Raw genomic sequence first — 24,634 nt, 5'->3', positions numbered from 1 at the left:
TGTGTTTTCGGTGCGTTTTCGGTGTGTTTTTGGTGCGTTTTTCACAACATGCATTTTTGCTGCTTTTTTGTGACAAATGTTGACAAAAACGCAGGAAGAATGAACAAGCTGCATTTTTTTTTGTCACAAACTTTTGCCAAATAAAACGCTGACAAATAAACTGCAATGTCCGCATAGAAAATCTGACTTCTCATAGACTTTGCTGGGAAGTCAAATGTCAGAAAGTTCTGACAACCAAACTGCACCAAAAACGCAGCAAAAAACGCAGAGTGCGTATGTAGCCTTAAGCTGCCTCATATAGCAGCATCAGGAATGTATAATTGGGCCCAGCAGCACAGAGGGGGAAAATATCAATCGAGTAGGAAGTTTGGGGAGCGGTGCACTCCAGGAAAGACATGGGACAAATCAGTTACAGCATACAGGTGCAGTCACTGCGTGATCAGAAAAGATATGTTTAGTCATACTGTGCACGCTGTATGGCATTTCCCCTCCCTCAATAACTTAAGCTTTACACTGAAAGCAGCCACATTCCTTTGTTAGTCACATACTGTATTTTGAAATATCCTTTTTACTGTCAGCTGGAGTGATATATCACAGTGTCACGCTTACCCTTATTTCTATTTTATAGCCAGAAAACCACACCTTACCTGCACAAATAGGTGTATATTTATATATAAGTGACAGGTGAATAGTTAACTTTCTGGACCTGAAGTGTGCATTATCTGCTTGCGTTAAAATTGTAAAAACTTGTTGCAGGCAACATACTTCTAAAGGGAGCTGTGACGCAGACATAGCCACAAATATATTGTGTTTTTCTGCCTTTTGGGCTAGTGCTGAATGAGATTCTAGTCTGGTAAAAGTTTAATTGAAAGACTGGCCAAAGTTCAAAAAGATATTGATTAAGTGCAGTGCCGCACCTAAGCTCCTCGAGACTCCCCTTCAGAGTCTAGCACATGTACATTCTTTACATGGGTGTATACACAAAAACTCACAGTTGTGATTTTTAAACACAAATGTATATTAAGCCATGTAAAATAAATCCATTTATTTTACAAAATAAAACATAACTGAAATGAATTTGCTAATGTAAATTATTATATTGATATTTTTCTTGTAATTCTGAAAATGATTTATTGCCTTTGTATACTACACCTGTTCACAGTTAAAATGACAGTGAGCTGAGATTTCTTACCTACTTCTGGGATAGTGAGAACACACACCAATATACATATTGTCTGAATATTCTTTAATTTCACAGGACGATGTTTTGTTTTGCCACTTGATGCACTCGGAAAACCAGACAGCAACATCCTGAAAAACACAAAACACACATTGTACATTAAATTTCAATAATGGAAATCATTAAAGAAAAAAAATCAAAGTATACAAAATATCTGGCTAAGGGGTAAAGATAACATTTTGGGCATGGATTTACGTTATTCACATATAATAAAGTAGTTAATTACTAATGGACAACCGTTTCTTAATGAGTCCAGAGGGGGGAGTACAAAAAAAAAATAAAATTGATACTCACCTCTCAAAACTGACACCGCTACCCGATAGCCAATGTTAGGTTACCTGATGCCCTGCATTTATCAACATTCATGTTTAGACTCACATGAGTGCTGCAGCCAATCAGTGGCCAATGATCAACTACAGCAAGCACATGTTGTCTGAATTTGCTTAGACAAAAAGTGAATGCTGCAGCCGATCAGTGTTCATAGCTTGGCTCCACTATAACCAGTCCTTCATTCTCTGCAAGACCAAAACCAAGGAACCCTAAATAGTGAAAATATCATAAAATCACCAGAATAAGGGAACGAAATAGGAGGACCAGAACAATAAATAATGAAGCCAACAATTTTATTAGTATATGTCACATACTGAATATCTTACAAATACTAATAAAATTGTTCGCCTAATTTATTTATTGTTCTGGTCCTTCTTCTATTTGGTTCCCTTATTCTGGTGATTTTATGATATTTTCACTATTTAGGGTTCCTTGGGTCTATTCTTAAAACTTTACAGGTGGATTTTTTCCATTAAGGAAATGTTTAAAGGCTTATAGTTTATTCTCTGCAAGTTTGCTGTTATCAACATCATCAATGTATCCAGCAAAGAGAGCTTGAATCCAACTATGTATCACTTAGTTTATTGGGTGTAGTGGTTCTGTCACAATCAGAGTTTTTAGATTTAGCAATGCAGCAGAGCTCAGAGAGCTGCCCCCGCCCATTTCAGGCTCTCTATAGACATTGTACATAGACAGTGAGCTGCTAATCACAGGAGGGGAGCGAGTCGGAATGCTGTGCAGCAGGCAATGTAGTCTAGCATTGATAAGGTTCTGGTGCTAGGTTCTGGTCTTCAATTATTGGAAGTAAACAACAGCAAGGACCTTGATAAGAGAGGCATTGCTGAAATCTGCAAATAAACCTTTGCAGCATGCGGTCCTTGGATTACATAGTAAAAACCCGCTGACAGATTCCCTTTAAGAAAGGAAGTATGAGAACCACAGTGCTGGGTGCCGGAAGTATAACTTTGATTATGAAAATGAGGAAGAAAATGTAAGAGAAGTAAGATTTGGATCATGCAAAAAGTGCCAACATGCTATATATATATATATATATATATATATATATATATATATATATATATATATATAGAGAGAGGATTTAAATCCTCCAAATGCCAAGCAAATACTCGCAGACAAATGGCAGAAGATGTAAACTGCCCAGGACAAAAAAAAAAAAGGAGGACTTGCTGCATCCTGGTAGTGCATTAGTTTTTCAACATGCTCTATATACAGGTCTGTCAGTTTTGTGGGAAAACTCATTCATGATATGTTGAAAACTTTCATGTATTTACTCATCTACTTTAAAATTTTGCATGCTGCAAAAATTTATAATATTACACAAGCTTTATCATTTAATTACCTAATGACAAACAAGCTATTGTCCATGTATAAATACTGATAGATGGAAGCCTATGCGGGAGCTTACAATGGTTCTGTGCATGTCCTTGATCTCTTAATGCCCATTATATCTCATGTTTTTTGTCTATTGGGTGTGTTCAGTGATCCATAATAGGATCAGGAGGAATGAGCAACAAGGTAGACGATTAATAAAAGAGACAAGCTTAGCTGGAGCAGCTAGAATAAAGATTTAGGAAGACTCCCACGACTGGTGTCATCGCGGGCTACTGTTTCTCTACTACAGAACAATGAGTTTCTCTTACAGGCATCTCATTCTTTAAAATACAAATCTGAAGAGTCCGGGGTCACAAAGGACACAGCCCGCTGGCAGAAAATAAGGCACCAGGTCTCGTCTGGTAGGCATTTGTCAGATTAAAAAGGAGACAGGAAATAAAAGGGTTATTATGTCCCTCTTCGGAATATAAAGCATAATGAAGGGCTAAGGTAACCCTGTCATTAACCGATGCAATAGACAGTTCAGTGCGGTCAAGATGGATTAAATAAGTATTCTTTCAAGGTATCTATTCACGGATGGAAAAAGGATGGTTGTATAATTATTGTATTATGTGACTTGGGGAAAATAATCACCTCCTCAAGGGGTAATTTAATGTTCCTTATTATGATACTATTCTGGAACCATAATTAAATTGAGGAAAATAACACATTTACAAAGAGTTTAGCCTGGATGAACCTTAGAATTGGTAATGAAAGCTCCTTTTATACGGAGGGAGCTAATACCGCCAATATATGCCAGGGTATAGCAATGCCATTGCATACAATGTCTATAGTACGAAAGTTAAAAAATAAAAATATATCTATAATGGCGATAGACGTTTTTTGCAGGATGACTCTGTGTCTTGTAAAGAATAATACCAGCTAGATAGAAGCAAAGAGGACATGCCTAGGGACCCATAAGGGTATGTGCACAAATATAGTATATGCAGCAGATTTTTCTCCGGCCAAAAATTAAATGTTGTCAGGAAAAATGATGCTTAACCTGTCAGGTGCAATATGCTCTCAGACCACGAGCTGCTCTGGGTGCATATTTCTAATCCCTGCCTAACCGTCCCAGTATTCACTAGCATAGATAAAGAGATCTTTAGAAAAAGTATTTCTTAAGATCCTTTATAAAATGCTAATGAGGCTAGCGACTAGTCACGAGGGTGTTACTTCCCTTGGCTAGTCGGCCCCCTTAACATGTAAACACACCCCTGTGAGTGTGCTAACATGCTAATGAATGCACAGTGTCAGAGGCATGGTCGATCTCACCGCTCTGTGATGCCACCGCGGCCGACACTGTATGTCGGCTCAGTGTGCATGATCAGAAGTACCAGACTTCCAGTCATGTGTATTGTCAAGCCGAGTGTACACATCCCGGCTTCAAACAGTTGTAGTGCGCATGACCATAAGTCCAGGGACATTCTGATCATGCGCACTGAGCCGGAAATCAGCGGTGGCAGCAAAGGTGAAAACGACCATGCTCTGATGCTGCGCATTCATTGGCATGTTAGTGTCGCGGGCGGAGGAGGGGACGCTGCGCTCACCCACTGCTCGGGTCCGGCTGCTGCTGCTGCTCGGTGGTGGCTCGAGCGGTGGGCCGGATCCCGGGGACTCGAGCGGCGTTCCTCGCCCGTGAGTGAAAAGGGGAATGGTTTGGGGGATTTATTGTCCGTGACGCCATCCATGGTTGTGGTGAGGTTGTGACACCACCGCTGCTCTGGACGGGGATCCCGAGAGCGGTGACAGGGAGCAGCTTGGATGTTGGTTCTCCCCTCCGTGGGTAGGGGGTTGGTTGTCCCGGGGCCCGGTGAGGGGATGGGAGGACAGGCGGGTTACGGGGCCTGGCGAGGTGCAGGGTCGCGGGGGCAGCGCTGTGCCGCACGGCACGGTGGTACTCACTCAGCCAGTAATTTACACGGAGTCTCTGGTCAAACAAACGGCTGGATGGACGGGTCCCACAGGCGGCTGTGGTGTTTTTCCCCTGACCCCAGGTTGGTAGTGTAAGTCCTTTCCTTCACCTTCGTGTACGCTCCTCCTATGTTCCGGTTTCCAGCTGGCTCCCCGGTTCGGTACCGGTGGGACACCGCCCAGCCCCGGCTACCTACGGTTCCACCAAGACTGTCTTCCCGACTCCCGCAGACGGCCACTACCGTCTGCCCCACTGGCTACACGAGGGCCCTAGGCTCCAACCTAGGCCCCTGTCTGCGTCTGCCTCTCTGCAGACCTCCTCTCTCTTCCTCTGCCTGGACTTGTCTCTCCTTGTTTCCTGCCTCAGGCCAGCTAAACTCCTCGGTGGGCGTGCCCATCTGCCTGACTCCGCCCACCTGGTGTGTCTGTCTGAACCCGAGGAAGAAATTAGGTCTCACTGGGGATGACTGCTGTGAACTGCTGGGGGTGGGGGTGTGTGTGTGTTGTTACCTGTGGCCCCTGGCTTGTCCAGGGCGCCACATTAGCACACCCACAGCACTGTGCTTACATGCTAAGGGGGCCAACTAGCCAAGGGAAGTAAGACCCTTACGACTAGTCGCTGGTCTCATTCGCATACTATAAAGGATCTTTAAAAATACCTTTTCTAAAGATCTCTTTATCTATGCTACTAAATACAGGAACAGTTAGGTAGGGATCAGCAATATGTACCCAGAACTGCTCATGGTGCTGGGTGCATATTGAACCTCACATATTCATTTTAAACGGGATCTTCCTCCAGGTTTTTACCACCTAATCTGAAAGCATCGTAATGTAGAGACAGAGACCCCAATTCCAGCGATTTGTCACTCGCTGAGATGCTTAGTGCAGTTTTGATAATATTAACTATTTTATCAGCAAAAGATTATCATTGGATGACTAGCTGGCCTGCTGCCAAGTACTCAAGCATATACATGAGCTCTGTATAACCCCACCTACACCTCCGATTGGCAGCTTTCTGTGTACACAGTACATGGGCAGAATGCTGCCAATGAGAGGTGTGGGCAGGATTATACAAAAGCTCCATATCCAGAAAATTGGTAGATCCACAGCAGATACGACAGTGATTTTATCAAAATGTCAAGAAGCAGATTAGTAATCGACACACTAGTGGAATCAGGGTCTTTTAACGTCTGTAGATTATATTTCTCTCAGATGAAGGAGTAAAAACCTTGTGACAAATTATCTTTAAAAATTTCACGCTGTGACTGCAGGAGAGCGAGGGACAGGGGCCTCCAATACTGTCCCTTAAGCTAGGGGGACCCTAGGCTATCCCTAACCTCAAGCGTATCACTAATGGTGGAGATGCCTGAGTCCTGTGCCTGGCTACTCTTCTGACTATAGCTAATCTGTTCCTTCCCCACCAGGGAAGGAAGGGACAGGTGTGTGATGGAAACACAGATCCAGACAGGGAAAAACAGAAACCCAGAAACACTACAAACTCACAGGAACATACAGTAAAAACTCAGGAGAACTAAGGCAGCAACAACAGTACAAGGATTAACATCACAAACGCTGACAGCAATAGTGCGCAACAATCACCAGTAAGCCTGGATTAAACCACCTCTCTAGACCAGTATAGATAAACTATAGCTGGCACTAATGGAAGTGTCCAGCCAGCATATATAGCAGGGAAGAAAATGTGACTGGCTCTCTCACAGCATGTGTTAGGGCCAGGTGGACGGGCAGACCCAGGAGGTGGATCGACTGGGCCGAACTCCTTGGTGATGGTAAGGGGTGCGGTAGCTGGAGCACTACAGGTAGCAGGACAGTCCGTGTACAAGAGGAGAATGCAGAAGTCCCTAGGACCACGGAGTCACTGATGGTAGTCCGGGTGACGGAGCTCAGGTTCGGAGGGCAAGATGTTGTCAGGCGGAGTCCGGAACCGATGGAGCGAGCAGACGGGTCACCGCAGGGATCAGAGATGGAACGGACTGTCAGGATGGCAGATAGGCAGCGTTCGGGGTTCGGGATACGGCAGGACCGGATGGCGAAGCAGGATCGGCTCTAGAAGAGAGAGAGGTGAGTATCTCACAGGAACACAAGGAGACCTGACTCCTAGCTTGGGAAACACGAAGAACAGGCCCCGCCCACTTGGACACTAAACCCCTTTATACCCTGTACCTGTGTGCCCAATTTCCTGTTAGTGGACGCTGGCCCTTTAAGAAAGGGTCAATGACCGCGCGCGCGCCCTAATGCGCATGCGCGAGGCCCGGGTGCCAGAAGCCAGGGCAGGGAGCGGTGAGGAGGAAGCAGCAGAGCCGGGCTGGGGCTGAGAAGCCGACGGGCGCCGGGAGCGGGGACCAGGACGCCTGGGAACCGCCAGCAATGGAGGCTGGAGACCGGGGAGCGGCGGAGACCGGACAGAAGAACCGGGGAGCGACGCAGGGAAGCCGGGGAGCGTGGCAGGTGAGCCGGGGAACAGAGCAGGGGACCCGGGGAGCGTGACAGCATGTGAACAATGGAGATTAACAAGCAGCCCAGCTGATTAACTCTTGCTAGCCTGCTTATGAACTACAAGTCTCTGGGTCGAAGCCCAAGTCTTCCTGCGCTGATCACATATGTCCGAGAAGTTAGCAGGCAGAGTGCAAGAATTTGTAGTTTTCACAGATCCTGATGCTGCCATTTTTGACGCATTTTTACTTTGTTTTTTTTCTGCATTCGAATAATCACGGCCAAAATGCTGAATGAATTGATATGTAAAAACAATTTGAAGGTTCAAATCTGGAAGGAAAATATAAGCAGTGTGTGCAGGAGTTTTCAGAAACCTCATTCACTTTGATGGTACAGTAAAACGAGCAATTTCCACAGCAAAAATGAGTGTGAAAAAACAATCTAGGAGCATGCTCTAAGTGTGTTTGACACAAGCAGCGGGAGCTTCCACAGCCTATGGCAAGAAGACATTACATTGCAAAGTAAATGTAGTTTAGGGTCTCACTTAGACATCCATTTTTTTCACATAAGTGAAAAATGGACGGATTTTCATCATGGCTTTCGATCAGGTTTTCATCAGTGTATGGTCAGTGTCAAACAACCATGAATTGTGAAATATCTTTGTGTACCCACAGGATGTAAAAGATATGGACATATGAACAGCACTATGAAATATAATGTCTCGATGTCTAAAGGCCCTGTCACACACAGAGATAAATCTGCGGCAGATCTGTGGTTGCAGTGAAATTGTGGACAATCAGTGCCAGGTTTGTGGCTGTGTACAAATGGAACAATATATCCATGATTTCACTGAAACCACAGATCTGCCAAAGATTTATCTCTGTGTGTGACGGGGCCTTAAGAGGCCAAATTGGTCATGGTATCAATTGCACAATCTGCATCAAGCAGTGGTACATATGCAGTTATGTAGTTTCTGCTCTTCTTACAACACATTTATTTAGATATCTGAAATGTATAATACAGATGGTGCACAGAAATGGAAATCTGGAGCGTACAGCATGTGCTGTGTCATAGGAGCAAGCCCAAGTTTATAATTAACAAATGGAAGCAGAGCTTCCGACGTAATTATGTAGATTCCATTATGTCATGGATTTAGATTTTTCAAGGGGTATTTTGGTTTCAACAAATCAATTTTATTCTTTTGATATTGAAAAGTTATACAATTTTCAGTTTAAAAGCCTCATGGATTTCAAGAGCTTTGCTTACAGTTATTTGATGGAAACATCAATTCTTTATATCCACTGGGTACAAATCTGTCATCACGTAACAACTTTAGATGACGTCAGAAAACCCTTTTAGATGATTTGTCCAATATTCAAGTAACACACCATGTATTGGGTTGTAAGTTCACATTTACTGTTAACTAATTGTAAATTATTGAAGTGTCCAAGTGGAATGGTCTGTATAATTATATTTTCTGATGGATGTGCTGGCAGGGCAATGCTGTCACATGGAGGTTTTTACTAACATCGCCGACTGTCACGGCAGAATTGGGATCTGTTCAGACTACTGATTCTGACACTTTGCCTGATAACGTCTCTGAGGTCTGTAATCAGTGCAGGCAGACTCAGGTGTCGACCAACAGATTGGAAGTTCATAGGCAGGCTAGCAAGAATTAATCTTTGCTGATCTGCTTGTCTGTCATCTTTCATCACATGTTGTGGGGGAGCCAATCATATTTGCTCCCCTCCTATATATGCTGGCTGGACGCTTCCTTTAGTGTCGGCTATAGTTTATCTTATCTTAGCTGGTCTGGTGAGGTGTTGTGATTCAGACTAACTTGTGATTGTAGTTCTTGTTGTTGTGTATTTGTGGAGTTAACCTTTGTTGTCTTTTTGTCACTAGCTTCCTGCTCTTGCTTTTCTCCTGAGTCTCTCATTGTTGGTTGCTGTGTGTTTGCAATGTGTCAGAGTTTTGGTGTACCACTGTCTGTCTTTATCTGTGTTTTCATCTCTCCTACCCCTTCCGTCCCTGCCGGGAGGGGGTATAAGAACAGTTCTGGTCAAGAGCTTAGCCAGACACGGGACCCAGGCATCTTCACCATTAGGGGTAACCCTGAAGTTATGGATAGTGACAGCATAGGAGCCCATGACTCTCATTTTTCTACAGTCACATTGTGACAAAGACATTATGAGGAATCAACTCTACAATCTAGAGGGTGGATAGAATCCAAACATTCATATCTATCTAATTTATTTTTGTACAGTTGAAAAATAACATGTACTATTTGAAAGGCTTGTGTGATTTTTGCTCTAAAAATGTGCAAAGGTAAGGAGGTAAAAGAAAAGAAATCTTGAATGTCAAATAAAACTCATGTACCTGTGTGTGCCATTTTGAGGAATTTGGCACTGAAAACATCAATGAAGACTACAAGTCAAAAAAGAAAAGTCACTTAAAAAAAGAAAAATATAATAAATCATCCCTTCTCATTATGCATGAGAAATAAACATTTTTTTTATACACAGGACACAATCAGATGAGGAACAGGATGGAAAGCATAAAACTCGCATCTTTTCATGTGGGAGATGGGTTTGATCTCTGCACACACTAGCGGGGAGCTATTGGCACGCTGTAGACATCCACAATACTGAACACGCACGGTTTTATATAAACAAGCTTACAATTAGTTCTTGACCAAATGACCTTACTTTCCTAAGCACATTTACAGCCAAATTAGGCTAAAGGAAAAAGAACACTGGAAAGAAATATGGAAAAGTTTATAATTAGGGGCCAGGGGTGGGGGGATTTCTGACAGGACAATAGGCAAAACTGTGAAATGTTGCCTGATGGCAAACGTTGCTTTCCCCAACGACAAGCCAATATTGTGGCAGGAATGTCAAGGTGAATGCCACATTTTGCAGAAGCTATTCAAATTTTTACAGAGACATTTATATACCCAACTTAATCAAATAGAAAGGGATTGTCCTTATGATATCTATATGTCACTGTATATAAATCAGTATAGAAAAATAATTAAAAAATTAGAATTTTCTTATTAACTCTCAACTGGTGAGGTGGGACTTTTGTCACGCAACTGGTGATGTTGGGCTTCCTATACCCCAGTGCTTGGAAAACTCTAATTTTTACAGAAAATTCAAAGATCACGTTTGTTTTAATCGTTTTCTTATTGGTGATTGGTTACACATGAGTATACCAAATTTTTGACATCCACAAGAATCGGAAAATGTAATACATTGATGATTCCAGCATTTTCCAATGAATGCCAGCTGAACAAAATTTCCCTGGGGTGTTGCAAACCCCACCTCACCAGTTGAGGGTTAATATTTCTTCATCATAGCTCTGAGACACTGTGTTATTTGGACAAGTTAAAGTTTGCAGCAATAAAAGCATCATTGCCCGTCAGTGTTGCAATCTATTAGGCCATCCCTAGAAACACTTTTTGAAGTTAAAATTTTCTTTAGTCACTCATATGGAACTTCACATTCATTTGCTTTGTAGTTTATTTTGCTTGTCAGTGCATAACTATTAGGCTCTGCATTAATTAAGTTTAGATACAGTGCCCTGAAAAAGTATTCAAACCCCGTGAACTTTTCCAACATTTTTTTCACGCTACATCCACAAACTTAAAGTATTTAATAGAATTTTATGTGATATACCAACACTAATTAGCAAGTAATTGTGAAGTGTTAAGAAAATGATACATGGTTTTCTACATATTTTAAAAAAAAAACTATAAATCTGAAAATTGTCAAGTGCATTTGTATTCGGCCCCCCTGAGTGAATAATTTGTAGGACCACACTTTGCTGCAATTACTGCTGCAAGTCTTTTGATGGAGGTCTCTACCAGCTTTGCACATCGGGAAATTTTGCCCATTCTTCTGTGCATAATCGCTCTACTTTAGTGAGATGGAGAGCATCTATGAACAGCACATTTTAAGACTTCTCAATAGGATTTAGGTCTGGACTGTGATTGGATCATTCAAACACAAGAAGATTAGGGATGATCGAATACCTCAAATATTCGGCTTCGCGAATATTTTCCGAATAGGTCGCCACTATTCGCGAATATTCGATGCGCAATGTAAGTGTATGTGAAACCCGAATAACAGCTATTCAGAACTATTCAGGCTTCCCATAGACTTACATTGCACATTGAATATTCGCATAGCGGCGAGTTATTCATCGAATATTGGCAAAGCCGAATATTTGAGGTATTCGATCATCCCTAATGAAGATGCTTTGTTACAAACCATTTGATTGTAACTTTTTTTAGTATGTTTAGGGTCCATTCTCCTGCTGGAAGATGTACCTACCTAGTCTTAACCCCTTCTGATTCCATGTTACCTCCAGGTAAAATAAAAAAACTTATATTCACCCCAGCAGCTGGCGCAGATTCAGCAGTGCGGGGGCTCGCGGAGCCGGTGCACCGTCCAATCAGCTTCTGTCTCTCACTTTCAGACAAAGAGTTAATCAACAGTTAGTGAGAGCTGCGGCTGCTACTCCCTTCCTCTTGATTGCTCCTGTGTCTGAAGGTGGGGAGACAGAAGCCATGGCTGATTGGACTCAGGGCTCACTTGATGTCACTACTCCATATGAGTCCTGGCACCGCTGGAACCGCGCCGGCTATGGAAGTGAGTATATTTTTTTTTATTTTACCTTGGGAAACATGTGGAATCTGAAGGGGTGGTCCTAGTAGTGGAAAACCCCTGTAATCTCTTGCAGCTACAGCTATTTTTTTTTCATGTACATCATTTTTATTTTCCTTTCAACATAGCAACATTGACTTGATTCATTTTAAGCCTAAGGCTATGTGCGAATGTTGCGTATAGTTGCATTTTTTAATAACACCATTTAAGTTACCATTTCTATACTGAAGAAAAGTTAACATTTCTTCATGAGATAGTATGATAAAATATGTAATTCTGCCAAAATGCCCAGACATGTAAACTTTCTTTTGTGGGTCATGCGATTTTGGTGAGACCATATTTATGTAGCCATATTATCTTTTATGACTGTTTTTAAAGCAAATCAAATATATTTTTTGCGGAGTGAGCAGTATTTCTTCCTGGTACATTTTGAGGTATAAAGGCTTCTTTTTGACAGCTTTTTATTCCATGTTTTCTGGAGGAATTGTGACCAGAAAACGTCTTACACTTTTTTATTTGAACTAGTCATTTTTGCTCCAATTACAAAATGTACATTTTCAGTAATTTTTTTCACAGACACATAAAAAAAATCGACATGTGAATAAAACCATAGATTATAATGAGTGTTTTCAATCCGTGCAAACCACAGACACAACATGCATGTGAAGAAGGACATCAAAAAGAGGCTGTAGAACGTGTTCACACGCTGTAGGTTTCCACTTTTTTTGTGCGTTTTCAAGTGTATAAAAACTTCACTTTGCAGTGTCAGAAAAATGAATGAGATTTCTGAAATCTCATGCACAGGCTGCTTAATTTTTCCTTACGTATTTGACCCATCAAATCGTTTTTCAAATCTGCAGCATGTCACTTCTTTCAATATTTTTGCCGTGTATTTCACCCATTCAAATGGATGTGAGATAAAGAAAGCATGTAAAAATCCATAAAAAAAACCCACCTAAAAACACATAAAAAATGCATCAACACGTACGTGTATTTTACTCAGCCCTCTTCCTGCTAACACTCGAGTATTTGCAGTAGATCTTTCTACACCAAATAAAATAAATCTACCTACATACCCATAAAAAGGGTCTCACTTTTTTTTTTAAGTCAGATCATTTTTATTAAATAATTGGTACAGAGCAAAATGGATAGATCTCACATAGCATCAACATCGACACCATAGTCACAGTATTGGCAACATATCAAATCCATCTTCTGTAAAAATTTTCAACAGTAGTTAAATTTTCCATAAAAGAATAGTTAAACAATATAACCTTGTGTATTAACAAAAATTATAGATAAAGTTCACTACAGTACATCTGTCCGGCTTAAGATCATTTAGCGGCTGCGTCACTCCATAGCATGTTCTTACACATGTCCACCTCCCTCTCCCCCAATCATTCATACATCACTGAAATGACTCCCTTTATTGCCATCACAAAAACAAACGGTCTAGCATAGCATCCTGGACCAACGTACCAGAGGGAAGACCCAAAACCTCCATCCAATGCTGCCAAATCTTATAAAATTTACTAAGTGCTTTCAACTTTAAATAGACTCCTCTTTCTAAACTAAGGATGCTGTTCATCTTATTTTTAAGTTCCACTATAGTCGGAGGTGAGGGATACAGCCAATGACATGCCAGTAGCTTTCTTGCTGGGTGGAGGATAAGTGTTATAGCCAGAGGCATTGGAGAAGCCAGCTCTACTCCTTCCTCCCATAAGTTCATCAAGCAAATTCGAGGCAAGAGCTGTATTTTAATGTGGCACACCTGCTCTATAAGTCCCAGGACTTGCTTCTAAAATTCACCTATATGGCCATATTCACACATAACATGCTTTAAATGGGCATCATCCTGTCCACATCTTACACATTGTGCATTTGGTCTAAAGGCCCCATCACACACAGAGATAAATCTTTGGCAGATCTGTGGTTGCAGTGAAATCATGGACATATTGTTCCATTTGTACACAGCCACAAACCTGGCACTGATTGTCCACAATTTCACTGCAATCACAGATCTGCCGCAGATTTATCTCTGTGTGTGACAGGGCCTTAAGGCGGGCATTGCACACTACGACATCGCAGGTGCGATGTTGGTGGGGTCAAATCGAAAGTGACGCACATCCGGCGTCGCAGTCGATATCGTAGTGTGCAAATCCTTTTTGATACGGTAACGAGCGCAAAAGCGTCGTTATTGTATCATCGGTGTAGGGTCCGACATTTCCATAATGCCGGTGCAGCGACAGGTACGATGTAGTTCCTCGTTCCTGCGGCAGCACACATCGCTGTGTATGAAGCTGCAGGAGCGAGGAACATCCCCTACCTGTGTCCCGGCTGCAATGCGGAAGGAAGAAGGTGGGCGAGATGTTTACATCCTGCTCATCTCCGCCCCTCCGCTGCTATTGGCCGCCTGCCGTGTGACGTCGGTGTAACGCCGCACGACCCGCCCCCTTAGGAAGGAGGCGGTCGCCGGCCAGGGCGACGTTGCAGGACAGGTGAGTGCATGTGAAGCTGCCGTAGCGATAATGTTCGCTACGGCAGCTATCACAAGATATCGCTGCTGCGACGGGAGCGGGGACTATCGGCTTGCGATGTCGCAGCGTGCAAAGTACCCCTTAGTCCTATCTTAAATAGGAGGCTAGGTGTCTTGTACGCACTTGTACGCCCTATGAATAAGAAACAACTGGGACATCCTCTGACATTTTGAGACCGCCATTTTAAAAATCTGCTCCAGTATGTCAGACCACTGGTCTTCAGACAAGGGGCCCAGGTCCCACTCCCATTTATGTTTAACAGTTAGCGCATATCTGTCTAGGTGTGCAGAAATTTCAGATATAAGGTCTCTAGAGGTCTCAGATGTAGCTAAAGCATACAGCTTAAAGTTATGTGTCACATTTATGGGCCCCAACCTCCAGTGCATGTCGCAGTTGTAAATACTGATAAAAAAGTGCACGTGGGAGTTGAAATTCGGTTCGCAGTTGCTCAAAGCTCTTAAGGAGATTATTGTGCAGGACCTAGGACACAAGGCAGATCCCCCCTGTTTTCCCACCCTTTAAAGCCTTCAAGTTTGTGAATTTCTGGCAAGTCTGGATTCCGCCATAATGGCCAATACTCCATAGGTCCGCTAACTTTCAAAAGGGATTTGCCATATCTTAAAGATCATGGCTAGTGTTGGGTGTCATACTCTGTTTACCTGTCTCCGTCCCACAGGTATCTCCATTCTGATTCCTTTCTCACCAACTCTCCTTTTACATCGTATGCCCCCATTTACACAGCCTCTGAAGTGCTGCATCTGAGAAGCAATAAAATATAATTATGGATTTGGTACAGTCAGGCCTCCATCCTCTTTTCCCCTCTGCAGTACCTTCAGTTGAATTCTAGCGTGTTTCTTCTTCCATATAAGTTCCTAGAATAATGTATTGACTTTTGCAAATAAATCCATATGGATCCACACTGAGGAATTATGTATAAGATATAACAGTTGTGGCATCAATACCATTTTAATTAGGTTGGTTCTGCCAAAATTTAATAAAAGGGAGTCAACACCAAGTATTGGCCTTTACCCTGAATTGCGCCAGTAGGGGATGAAGATTAAGGGTTCGAAATTCATTTGGGTTTGGGCCCAAATATTTAAACTCTCAGACTACAGAGATCAGAAAAGTATACGGTACAAGATTTACTGGTATCAGGGCTGATTTAGACCAATTGATTCTGAGCCCGGATCACCGCCCAAATTCCCGAATGAGGTCCATCGCCGACAGGATTAAGGAATGCACCCTATCCAGGTATAGGAGCAAATCATCTGCGTACAAAGATATTTTGTGCTCTATAGCCCCAAATTTAAATCCCACAACCTCCCTGGACATACGCATGGTGACTATAGCAGTAGGGAGAGCAGGCACCCCTGCCTCGGAGACCCGTCCATTCACCCTGACGCCCGCCACTGGTGAATCATACAGCAGTTTCACCTAATTAATAAATCTGTGACCAAATCCCATTCTCCCAAGGACCGCCCACAAGAATCTCCACTCTAGACTGTCAAATGCCTTGGTGGCATCCAAAGACAAAATTGCTATCTCCCACGGTTTTTCAGAGCTAAGTTGCAGTGCTAAATACAGTCTCCTAAGGTTCAAAGACGTGGCCCTGCTTAGAATGAAACCCGTCTAATCGCTATCTACAATAAATGAGACAACTTGGGACATTCTGTTGGTGAGTATCTTGGCTAATAATTTAACATGTGTTAATAAAAGGGAGATTGGTTGGTATGATTCTCGGTTTTTGGGGGTTTTCCTCGGTTTCAAAATTAGGACTATTAAGTTTTTTTTCATAGAAGGTAGTAAAATCGTTTGCCTCTCTGCCTCTTCGAATACTTTAAGCAATTTGGGTAATAGCAGAGGGGAATATGTTTTAAAGAACTCCCCAGGCAGGCCGTCCAATCCCGGAGCCTTTTTGTTTTGTATCTGTCCAAGCGCCTCCTCCATCAGAATGTCCCTGTCGAGCAGGTCTCTATCCTCGTCGCTTAATTTGGGAAGGGGAAGTGCTTCAAGATACTTTGTAATCTCATCCACTGTACAGTCACAATCCGAGGTATATAAACGGAGTAATATGTACGTATTTCCTCCAATGCATCCTTGCTATCTTCCACTATGTTACCAGTGCCCGTTACCAGTCTATTAATGTGGGAGGAGCCATCTTGTGCCTTAATGACTGTGGCTAGTAGGTTTCCGACCCCCTCCCCCTCTATGAAGAATTTCTGCTTGAGGAAAAAAAAATGCCTATTAGTTGCCGCCAACAGGAGATTTTCCCTCAGTGCTACTTGCGCATTCTCCAGGCTTATTTTATTTTCCCCTATTGGATTCAGTATCACCGCAGCCGCCACATCAGACAATGCTTGAGTTAAGTACTGAGTACACACTGTGTGCAGGATTATTAGGAAAAGGAGTATTTTGATCGCATGATAATTGCAGAGGGATGCAGCAGTCTTGAAATTGCCAAACTTTTGAAGTGTGATCCCCGAACAATTAAGCGTTTCAAGGCAAATAGCCAACAGGTTCGCAAGAAGCGTGTTGGGCAAAAAAGGCGCAAAATAACTGCCCATGAATTGAGGAAAATCAAGCGTGAAACTGCCAAGATGCCATTTGCCATCAGTTTGGCCATATTTCAGAGCTGCAACATTACTGGAGTATCAAAAAGCACAAGGTGTGCCATACCCAGGGACATGGCCAAGGTAAGTTAAGCTGAAAAACAACCACCTTTGAACAAGAAACATAAGGTAAAACGTCAAGACTGGGCCAAGAACTATCTTAAGACTGTTTTTTCAAGGGTTTTATGGACTGATGAAATAAGAGTGGCTCTTGATGGGCCAGATGGATGGGCCAGAGGCTTGATCAGTAAAGGGCAGAGAGCTCCACCCCGACTCAGACGCCACCAAGGTGGAGGTGGGGTACTGGTACGGGCTGGTATTATCAAAGATGAACTTGTGGGACCTTTTCGGGTTGAGGATGGAGTGAAGCTCAACTTCCAGACCTACTGCTAGTTTTTTGAAGACAACTTCTTCAAGCAGTGGTACAGGAAGAATTCAGCATCGTTCAAAAAAAACATGATTTACATACAGGACAATGCTCCATCACATGCATCCAACTACTCCACAGCGTGGCTGGCCAGTAAAGGTCTAGAAGATGAAAAAATAATGACATCGGCCCCTTGTTCACCTGATCTGAACCACATAGAGAAACTGTGGTTCCTCAAAATGTAAGATCTACTGGGAGGGAAAACAGTAGACCTCTCAGAACAGTGTCTGGGAGGCTGTGGTGGCTGCTGCATGCAATGTTGATCGTAAACAGATCAAGCAACTGACAGAATCTATGGAAGGTAGGCTGTTGAGTGTCAACATAAAGAAAAATGGCTATATTGGTCACTATTTTTTGGGGTTTTTGTTTTTGCATGTCAGAAATGTTTATTTCTAAATTTTGTCCAGTCATATTGGTTTACCTGGTGAAAATAAACAAGTGAGATGGGAATATATTTGGTTTTTATTGAGTTACCTAATAATTCTGCACAGTAATAGTTACCTGCACAAACAGATATCCTCCTAAGATAGCCAAATCTAAAAAAAACACTCCAACTTCCAAAAAGATTAAGCTTTGATATTTATGAGTCTTTAAAGGTCCAGTCACACTAAGCAACTTACCAGCGATCCCAACAACGATAGGGATCGCTGGTAAGTTGCTAGGAGGTTGCTGGTGAGATGTCACACTGCGACGCTCCAGCGATCCCACCAGCAACCTGACCTGGCAGGGATCGCTGGAGCGTCGCTACACGAGTTGCTGGTGAGCTCACCAGCAACCAGTGACCAGCCCCCAGCGCCGCGTGGAAGATGCTGCGCTTGGTAACTAAGGTAAATATCGGGTAACCAACCCGATATTTACCTTGGTTACCAGTGCACGGAGCTACACGTGCAGAGAGCAGGGAGCAGCGCACACTGAGCGCTGGCTCCCTGCTCTCCTAGTTACAGCACACATCGGGTTAATTACCCGGTGTGTACTGCAGCTAAATGTGCACAGAGCAGGGAGCAACGCACAATGCTTAGCGCTGGCTCCCTGCTCTCCTAGCTACAGCACACATCGGGTTAATTAACCCGATGTGTCCTGCAGCTACATGTGCACAGAGCAGGAGCCGGCACTGACAGTGAGAGCGGCGGAGGCTGGTAACAAAGGTAAATATCGGGTAACCAAGGACAGGGCTTCTTGGTTACCCAATGTTTACTGTGGTTACCAGCCTCCGCAGAAGCCGGCTCCTGCTGCCTGCACATTTAGTTGTTGCTGTCTCGCTGTCACACACAGCGATCTGTGCTTCACAGCGGGACAGCAACAACTAAAAAATGGCCCAGGACATTCAGCAACAACCAACGACCTCACAGCAGGGGCCAGGTTGTTGCTGGATGTCACACACAGCAACATCGCTAGCAACGTCACAAAAGATGTTCGTTAGCAGCGATGTTGCTAGCGATGTTGCTTAGTGTGACGGGGCCTTTAGGTTGATTGAGAACATAGTTGTTGATCAATAATAAAAAAAAATCCTGGAAAATACAACTTGCCTAAAAATTCTGCACAAAGTGTACTGTCTAGTTTGGCTTTTGCGGGAACTTATTTCTCTGATATAAAGGCCCCATATAATGGCTTTCATAGAGTCCCATAGTGTATGTAATAGTGCGGAGCCCTCGTTCAGGCTTAAAAATTCTAAGATGTCTGTATTCAGAGACCCCCCCTATAAGCTGAATCCAAAAGGGGAAGGATCTCACTTTTAATCCCTTGTACAATACACTTCAATACTTGTGTTCATCTCCTAAGGCCGCTACATACCAGAACACCTAAGATGTATATCACATGTCTGGAAGTAGTTAAAAGGTTTGAATTACCAGTAATCACAGAAAATTATGTTTGTTATGTTTATAACAAAACTTTATTGTAAGGATTCCACCACTCATGGTGTCCTATGGACGCTGTGAATGACAGCTCAGTCGCCCAATAGGTTCAAAGGTGTGCTGTGTTGTCAGTATTGCGACAGCCCAGTTGTCCATTCTGAGGCAGGGGTGTGCTGGGCTGTCGGTAATGTGATTGACATCAGAGCTGCCCTATCTGGCCAGACCTGTGGGATCTCCTCCTGGTTTCACCCATTCAGCTTGATTAAATGTCTATTTACCTTTTTTTGACAGTGGTCAGACCATTGCCAGATGTAGCTTTGCTCAGTGGTGTGTTTGCTGTATGTTATGGTAATCTGATCTTTGTTGCTTGACTTTGACTATTCGCTTGGATTATCCCTCTTGCCTTAAACGCACTCGACCTTAGTTATCTGGTCCTGGACTTTGCCTCTGACTATTCATTTGTCTTATCCCTTTGTGTTTGATGTACTCTCCTGGCTTTTGACGTCAGACTCTTTGACTTCCCTGCCTCACGGCTTGTCATTGAGAAGTCACATATGTGTTTTATGAATTTTATATTGTGCTTTTGCAGTAATAATTTACCTTAGGAATAAAAATTTTGCTTCTGCAATTTAGGCACAAGAGAACTTGTAAATTTTTAAAATTTATGACATCAAAATCTGGGGAATAAAGTAGGAAACTGAAGATTTGCATTGTAAAGGAATGTTGCCTTTAGTTTAAATAGTACATTAAAGACTGCCACAAAAAAATGCTAGATTCCAGCCAAAATATTTCTAGTACTCCAAAGCTGGATCAGTGGATCACAGGTTTCTCCACCACAACCTACTAAAACTTCTGTCAAATGAGAAACACCCAAAATAGGAACACAAAATACTATAAACGCTAGAATGCAAAAATGGCACAAGGAAGCAGGAGGTAATTTTTTTCATACTTGCTCATGTCACATTATGTCTGAGCTGCTTTCTGACAGCAAAACACATTCATTTTTTTTATCCATGCCAGTCCCACTTATGATGACTTTCTCATCTACAATTGTAAAGGTTCGACCACTCCATTTGCTTGAAAAGTTCTGTGAATTTGACATGTTTCAAAATATTCCGTCAGGCCAGATACCCTCTCGGGTAAAACAATTTTAATCAAGTTATATTTTAGTTAACTTTTCTTATTACAGTAAGGCCAAGAAACTGGATTTATTTTGAACACTGTAAGTGAACAGGGTTTACAGAAAGTGCATATTTTAGAGCAGGGGTGGGCAATTAATTTTCCACAGGGGTCACATAAGAAAACATGACTGTTGTGGCCGACTGAACAAACTGGCTAAAGTTAATTCAGCTCAATATTAATTTTATCTCTTCAGAAAATAATAGTGAAGCATATATAACTGTCTGTAAAACGCTGTCAAATGAATGCCGCTATACAAGTGAGTAAAATAAATATGGTTTTCATTCGCTGCTACAGGTAAAAATAAAAGGTTGAAATAAGCCGTATCATAACTTGTGTTAGCAGTAGTAGTGAATCCCCTTATGTGAAATCACCCATACTACAAAACATACCACTGATAAGCTGTCATGCCTCGGGTTTGGGACTCGATTCGATGACCTTGTGCTGCATGGTCACTTTTCTTCCCTGGAGAGGTACAGACTGGTCAGTCCCTGTCCACATGCTGATGGTCTTTTACCTTTTCTTCTTTCCTTCTGGTTTGCAGTTATCAGGTGTTCTCACTTGCCCATTTTCTCTGTCCTATCACATCTCGTGTGGGCTATATCTACTCACCTGATACTAGCCTTCTCTGATGGCTATATTTGTATGTGGATTATAGCTGAGGAGTCCCATACCTGCAGCTAAAGGATTGAAGTAGAGACGAGTGTCATTTTCTTCTTTGCCTTTGCTACATCTACTGTATCTTTTGTTTTATTTAGTTTGTAAGGCATTTACCCTTTGCTTGCATTTATCATTTCTCTTTTGCTGACATGTTTTATGTTTCCACAACTTTGGTCCTTGTCTATCTCTGCACGCTTACACAATCTTGATTTTTAGTGTTCATAACCTCCCCTCTGGTTTCTCAGGAGGTATGAGAAACAACTTAAAGGCCTTTCAGGCAGAAAGGTCTGAGTTGTGGATTTCTAGTTGTGCGGCTAGGAATATTCCAGTCTGTGCAAGAACCATTATGGTGTTGTGCAATTAGGGGTATTAGTCTGTACAGGAACCAGTAAGGTTCAGCTGCTGTGAAATAGGCTATATACTCTTTGCCTCTGTTGGATTACTTACATTGACAAGCAAAAAGGTAACAATGTTTTGAGCTTTGACTTTCAGGCTTCAAATCTCACCATCAACTACAGCTTTGACTGTGAGACTAGCATAATTTTTTAGACATTACCTATCTCATACATACATTTGACATGCAACTATTTAGCATATGATTAGTTATGGAGATGTTTGTCATGTCACTACATTGTTACTGTTTTGCTCCTAAAAATCTAAATTTTAATTTTTATTATTTTCTTAAAATTTTGTAAATCCACCTTTGGCTTTCAACACTGTCTAAATTCCTCTAGGCATGTTCTTGACCACATTCTAGCATGTCTAGACTGAAATCTAATCCCAGGTCTCTTCTACATGGTAACAAAGTTGGTGAATACTGTGGGGGCCAATCCAGAACCTCTACTTCATGGTCACTGAACCATTTCTTTGCCAATCTCAATGTATGTTTTGGGTTTGATGTACTGCTGGAACACTGTGTCGTCTTTTTCATATCCATAGTATTCGAGGGTACTTGTCTTGAAGCATATTAATATATAGCTCAGCACTGATCATCATCGATCATGGTCAAGTTACCAACTCTTTTGGCTGTGAAACAGTTTCATCAATTTCCATCAATTTCACAATTTGTTGGCCCCTTTTTCCCTTGTTTCTTCCAGACGCATTTGCAATCATCAGAGCCTAGTCTATTGATTGTCTCAGCGTTCCAATCACCTGTTTCCAATCTTCTACTGTGCATTTTTAGTACTTCATTGCAAACTTGAGCTGGTGATTCTTATGATATTTAAGTTGAGGTTTCTTCATCTTCATTCTTCATTTCTTCAGGCCACCATAATAGACTTGTGTAATGTGCATCACACTATTTCGAAGCATACGAGCCTCCTCCACTGCCGTGTGTGTCGTGCCAGAATTGATAGACCTTGTTATGAACCGCTTTGTTGACTCCCGATATTTTGCCTGGACGTCCACCACTTGCTTTTTGAATGGATGGACAGAGTTCATTCTGTATTCTTCCAACTGTCATGGCACGCACAAGATGCAGTTTGGCAATTTTCTTGGCTGAAAGACCACGATCAATGAGTTGGATGATACTGTTTCTCTTTTCTTGGGAAATCCTCTTCATGGCAGCTCCTCGATTCGAACAAGTAATCTTTCACTTGGGAATCAACTTAACACACTGAGCTATTAAGGAATGTGTAAGTGCCTTTTGTTTTTAATGTTTACAGCAATATACAGTTAGGTCCAGAAATATTTGGACAGTGACACAAGTTTTGTTATTTTAGCTGTTTACAAAAACATGTTCAGAAATACAATTATATATATAATATGGGCTGAAAGTGCACACTCCCAGCTGCAATATGAGAGTTTTCACATCCAAATCGGAGAAAGGGTTTAGGAATCATAGCTCTGTAATGCATAGCCTCCTCTTTTTCAAGGGACCAAAAGTAATTGGACAAGGGACTCTAAGGGCTGTAATTAACTCTAAAGGCGTCTCCCTTGTTAACCTGTAATCAATGAAGTAGTTAAAAGGTCTGGGGTTGATTACAGGTGTGTGGTTTTGCATTTGGAAGCTGTTGCTGTGACCAGACAACATGCGGTCTAAGGAACTCTCAATTGAGGTGAAGCAGAACATCCTGAGGCTGAAAAAAAAAAAATCCATCAGAGAGATAGCAGACATGCTTGGAGTAGCAAAATCAACAGTCGGGTACATTCTCAGAATAAAGGAATTGACTGGTGAGCTTGGGAACTCAAAAAGGCCTGGGCGTCCACGAATGACAACAGTGGTGGATGATCGCCGCATACTTTCTTTGGTGAAGAAGAACCCGTTCACAACATCAACTGAAGTCCAGAACACTCTCAGTGAAGTAGGTGTATCTGTCTCTAAGTCAACAGTAAAGAGAAGACTCCATGAAAGTAAATACAAAGGGTTCACATCTAGATGCAAACCATTCATCAATTCCAAAAATAGACAGTCCAGAGTTAAATTTGCTGAAAAACACCTCATGAAGCCAGCTCAGTTCTGGAAAAGTATTCTATGGACAGATGAGACCAAGATCAACCTGTACCAGAATGATGGGAAGAAAAAAGTTTGGAGAAGAAAGGGAACGGCACATGATCCAAGGCACACCACATCCTCTGTAAAACATGCTGGAGGCAACGTGATGACATGGGCATGCATGGCTTTCAATGGCACTGGGTCACTTGTGTTTATTGATGACATAACAGCAGACAAGAGTAGCCGGATGAATTCTGAAGTGTACTTTCTACCCAGATTCAGCCAAATGCCGCAAAGTTGATCGGACGGCGCTTCATAGTATAGATGGACAATGACCCCAAGCATACAGCCAAAGCTACCCAGGAGTTCATGAGTGCAAAAAAGTGAAACATTCTGCAATGGCCAAGTCAATAACCAGATCTTAACCCAATTGAGCATGCATTTCACTTGCTCAAATCCAGACTTAAGACGGAAAGACCCACAAACAAGCAAGACCTGAAGGCTGCGGCTGTAAAGGCCTGGCAAAGCATTAAGAAGGAGGAAACCCAGCGTTTGGTGATGTCCATGGGTTCCAGACTTAAGGCAGTGATTGCCTCCAAAGGATTCGCAACAAAATATTGAAACTAAAATTTTTTTTTTGGGTTTGGTTTATTTGTCCAATTACTTTTGACCTCCTAAAATGTGGAGTGTTTGTAAAGAAATGTGTACAATTCCTACAATTTCTATCAGATATTTTTGTTCAAACCTTCAAATTAAACGTTACAATCTGCACTTGAATTCTGTTGTAGAGGTTTCATTTCAAATCCAATGTGGTGGCATGCAGAGCCCAACTCGTGAAAATTGTGTCACTGTCCAAATATTTCTGGACCTAACTGTAGGAGTTCATATAATCATTGCTCGCAGTGTGCTGCCTCATCATGTATGTATGTTTGTATATTAAT

The 24,634-nt window shown here is 42.2% G+C and overlaps 1 protein-coding gene across 2 annotated transcripts in view; it reads right to left on the bottom strand.

Moving 5' to 3' along the window:
• ADGRG2 (adhesion G protein-coupled receptor G2) overlaps positions 1–24,634 on the bottom strand; it is a 229,208-nt gene that overhangs the window by 176,265 nt on the left and 28,309 nt on the right. For both annotated transcript variants that reach the window (XM_075335436.1, XM_075335437.1), the window contains exon 2: positions 1,193–1,311. In XM_075335436.1, the coding sequence (XP_075191551.1) occupies positions 1,193–1,310 (118 nt within the window). In that variant the 5' untranslated portion in view covers position 1,311. The remainder of the gene's footprint in view (positions 1–1,192; positions 1,312–24,634) is intronic.

This window comes from Anomaloglossus baeobatrachus, chromosome 2, assembly GCF_048569485.1.
Source record: "Anomaloglossus baeobatrachus isolate aAnoBae1 chromosome 2, aAnoBae1.hap1, whole genome shotgun sequence".
NCBI classification, from domain to species: Eukaryota; Metazoa; Chordata; class Amphibia; order Anura; family Aromobatidae; genus Anomaloglossus; species Anomaloglossus baeobatrachus.
The sequence above is the reverse complement of the archived record's forward strand: the minus strand, read 5'-3'. Positions and strand labels throughout refer to the sequence as shown.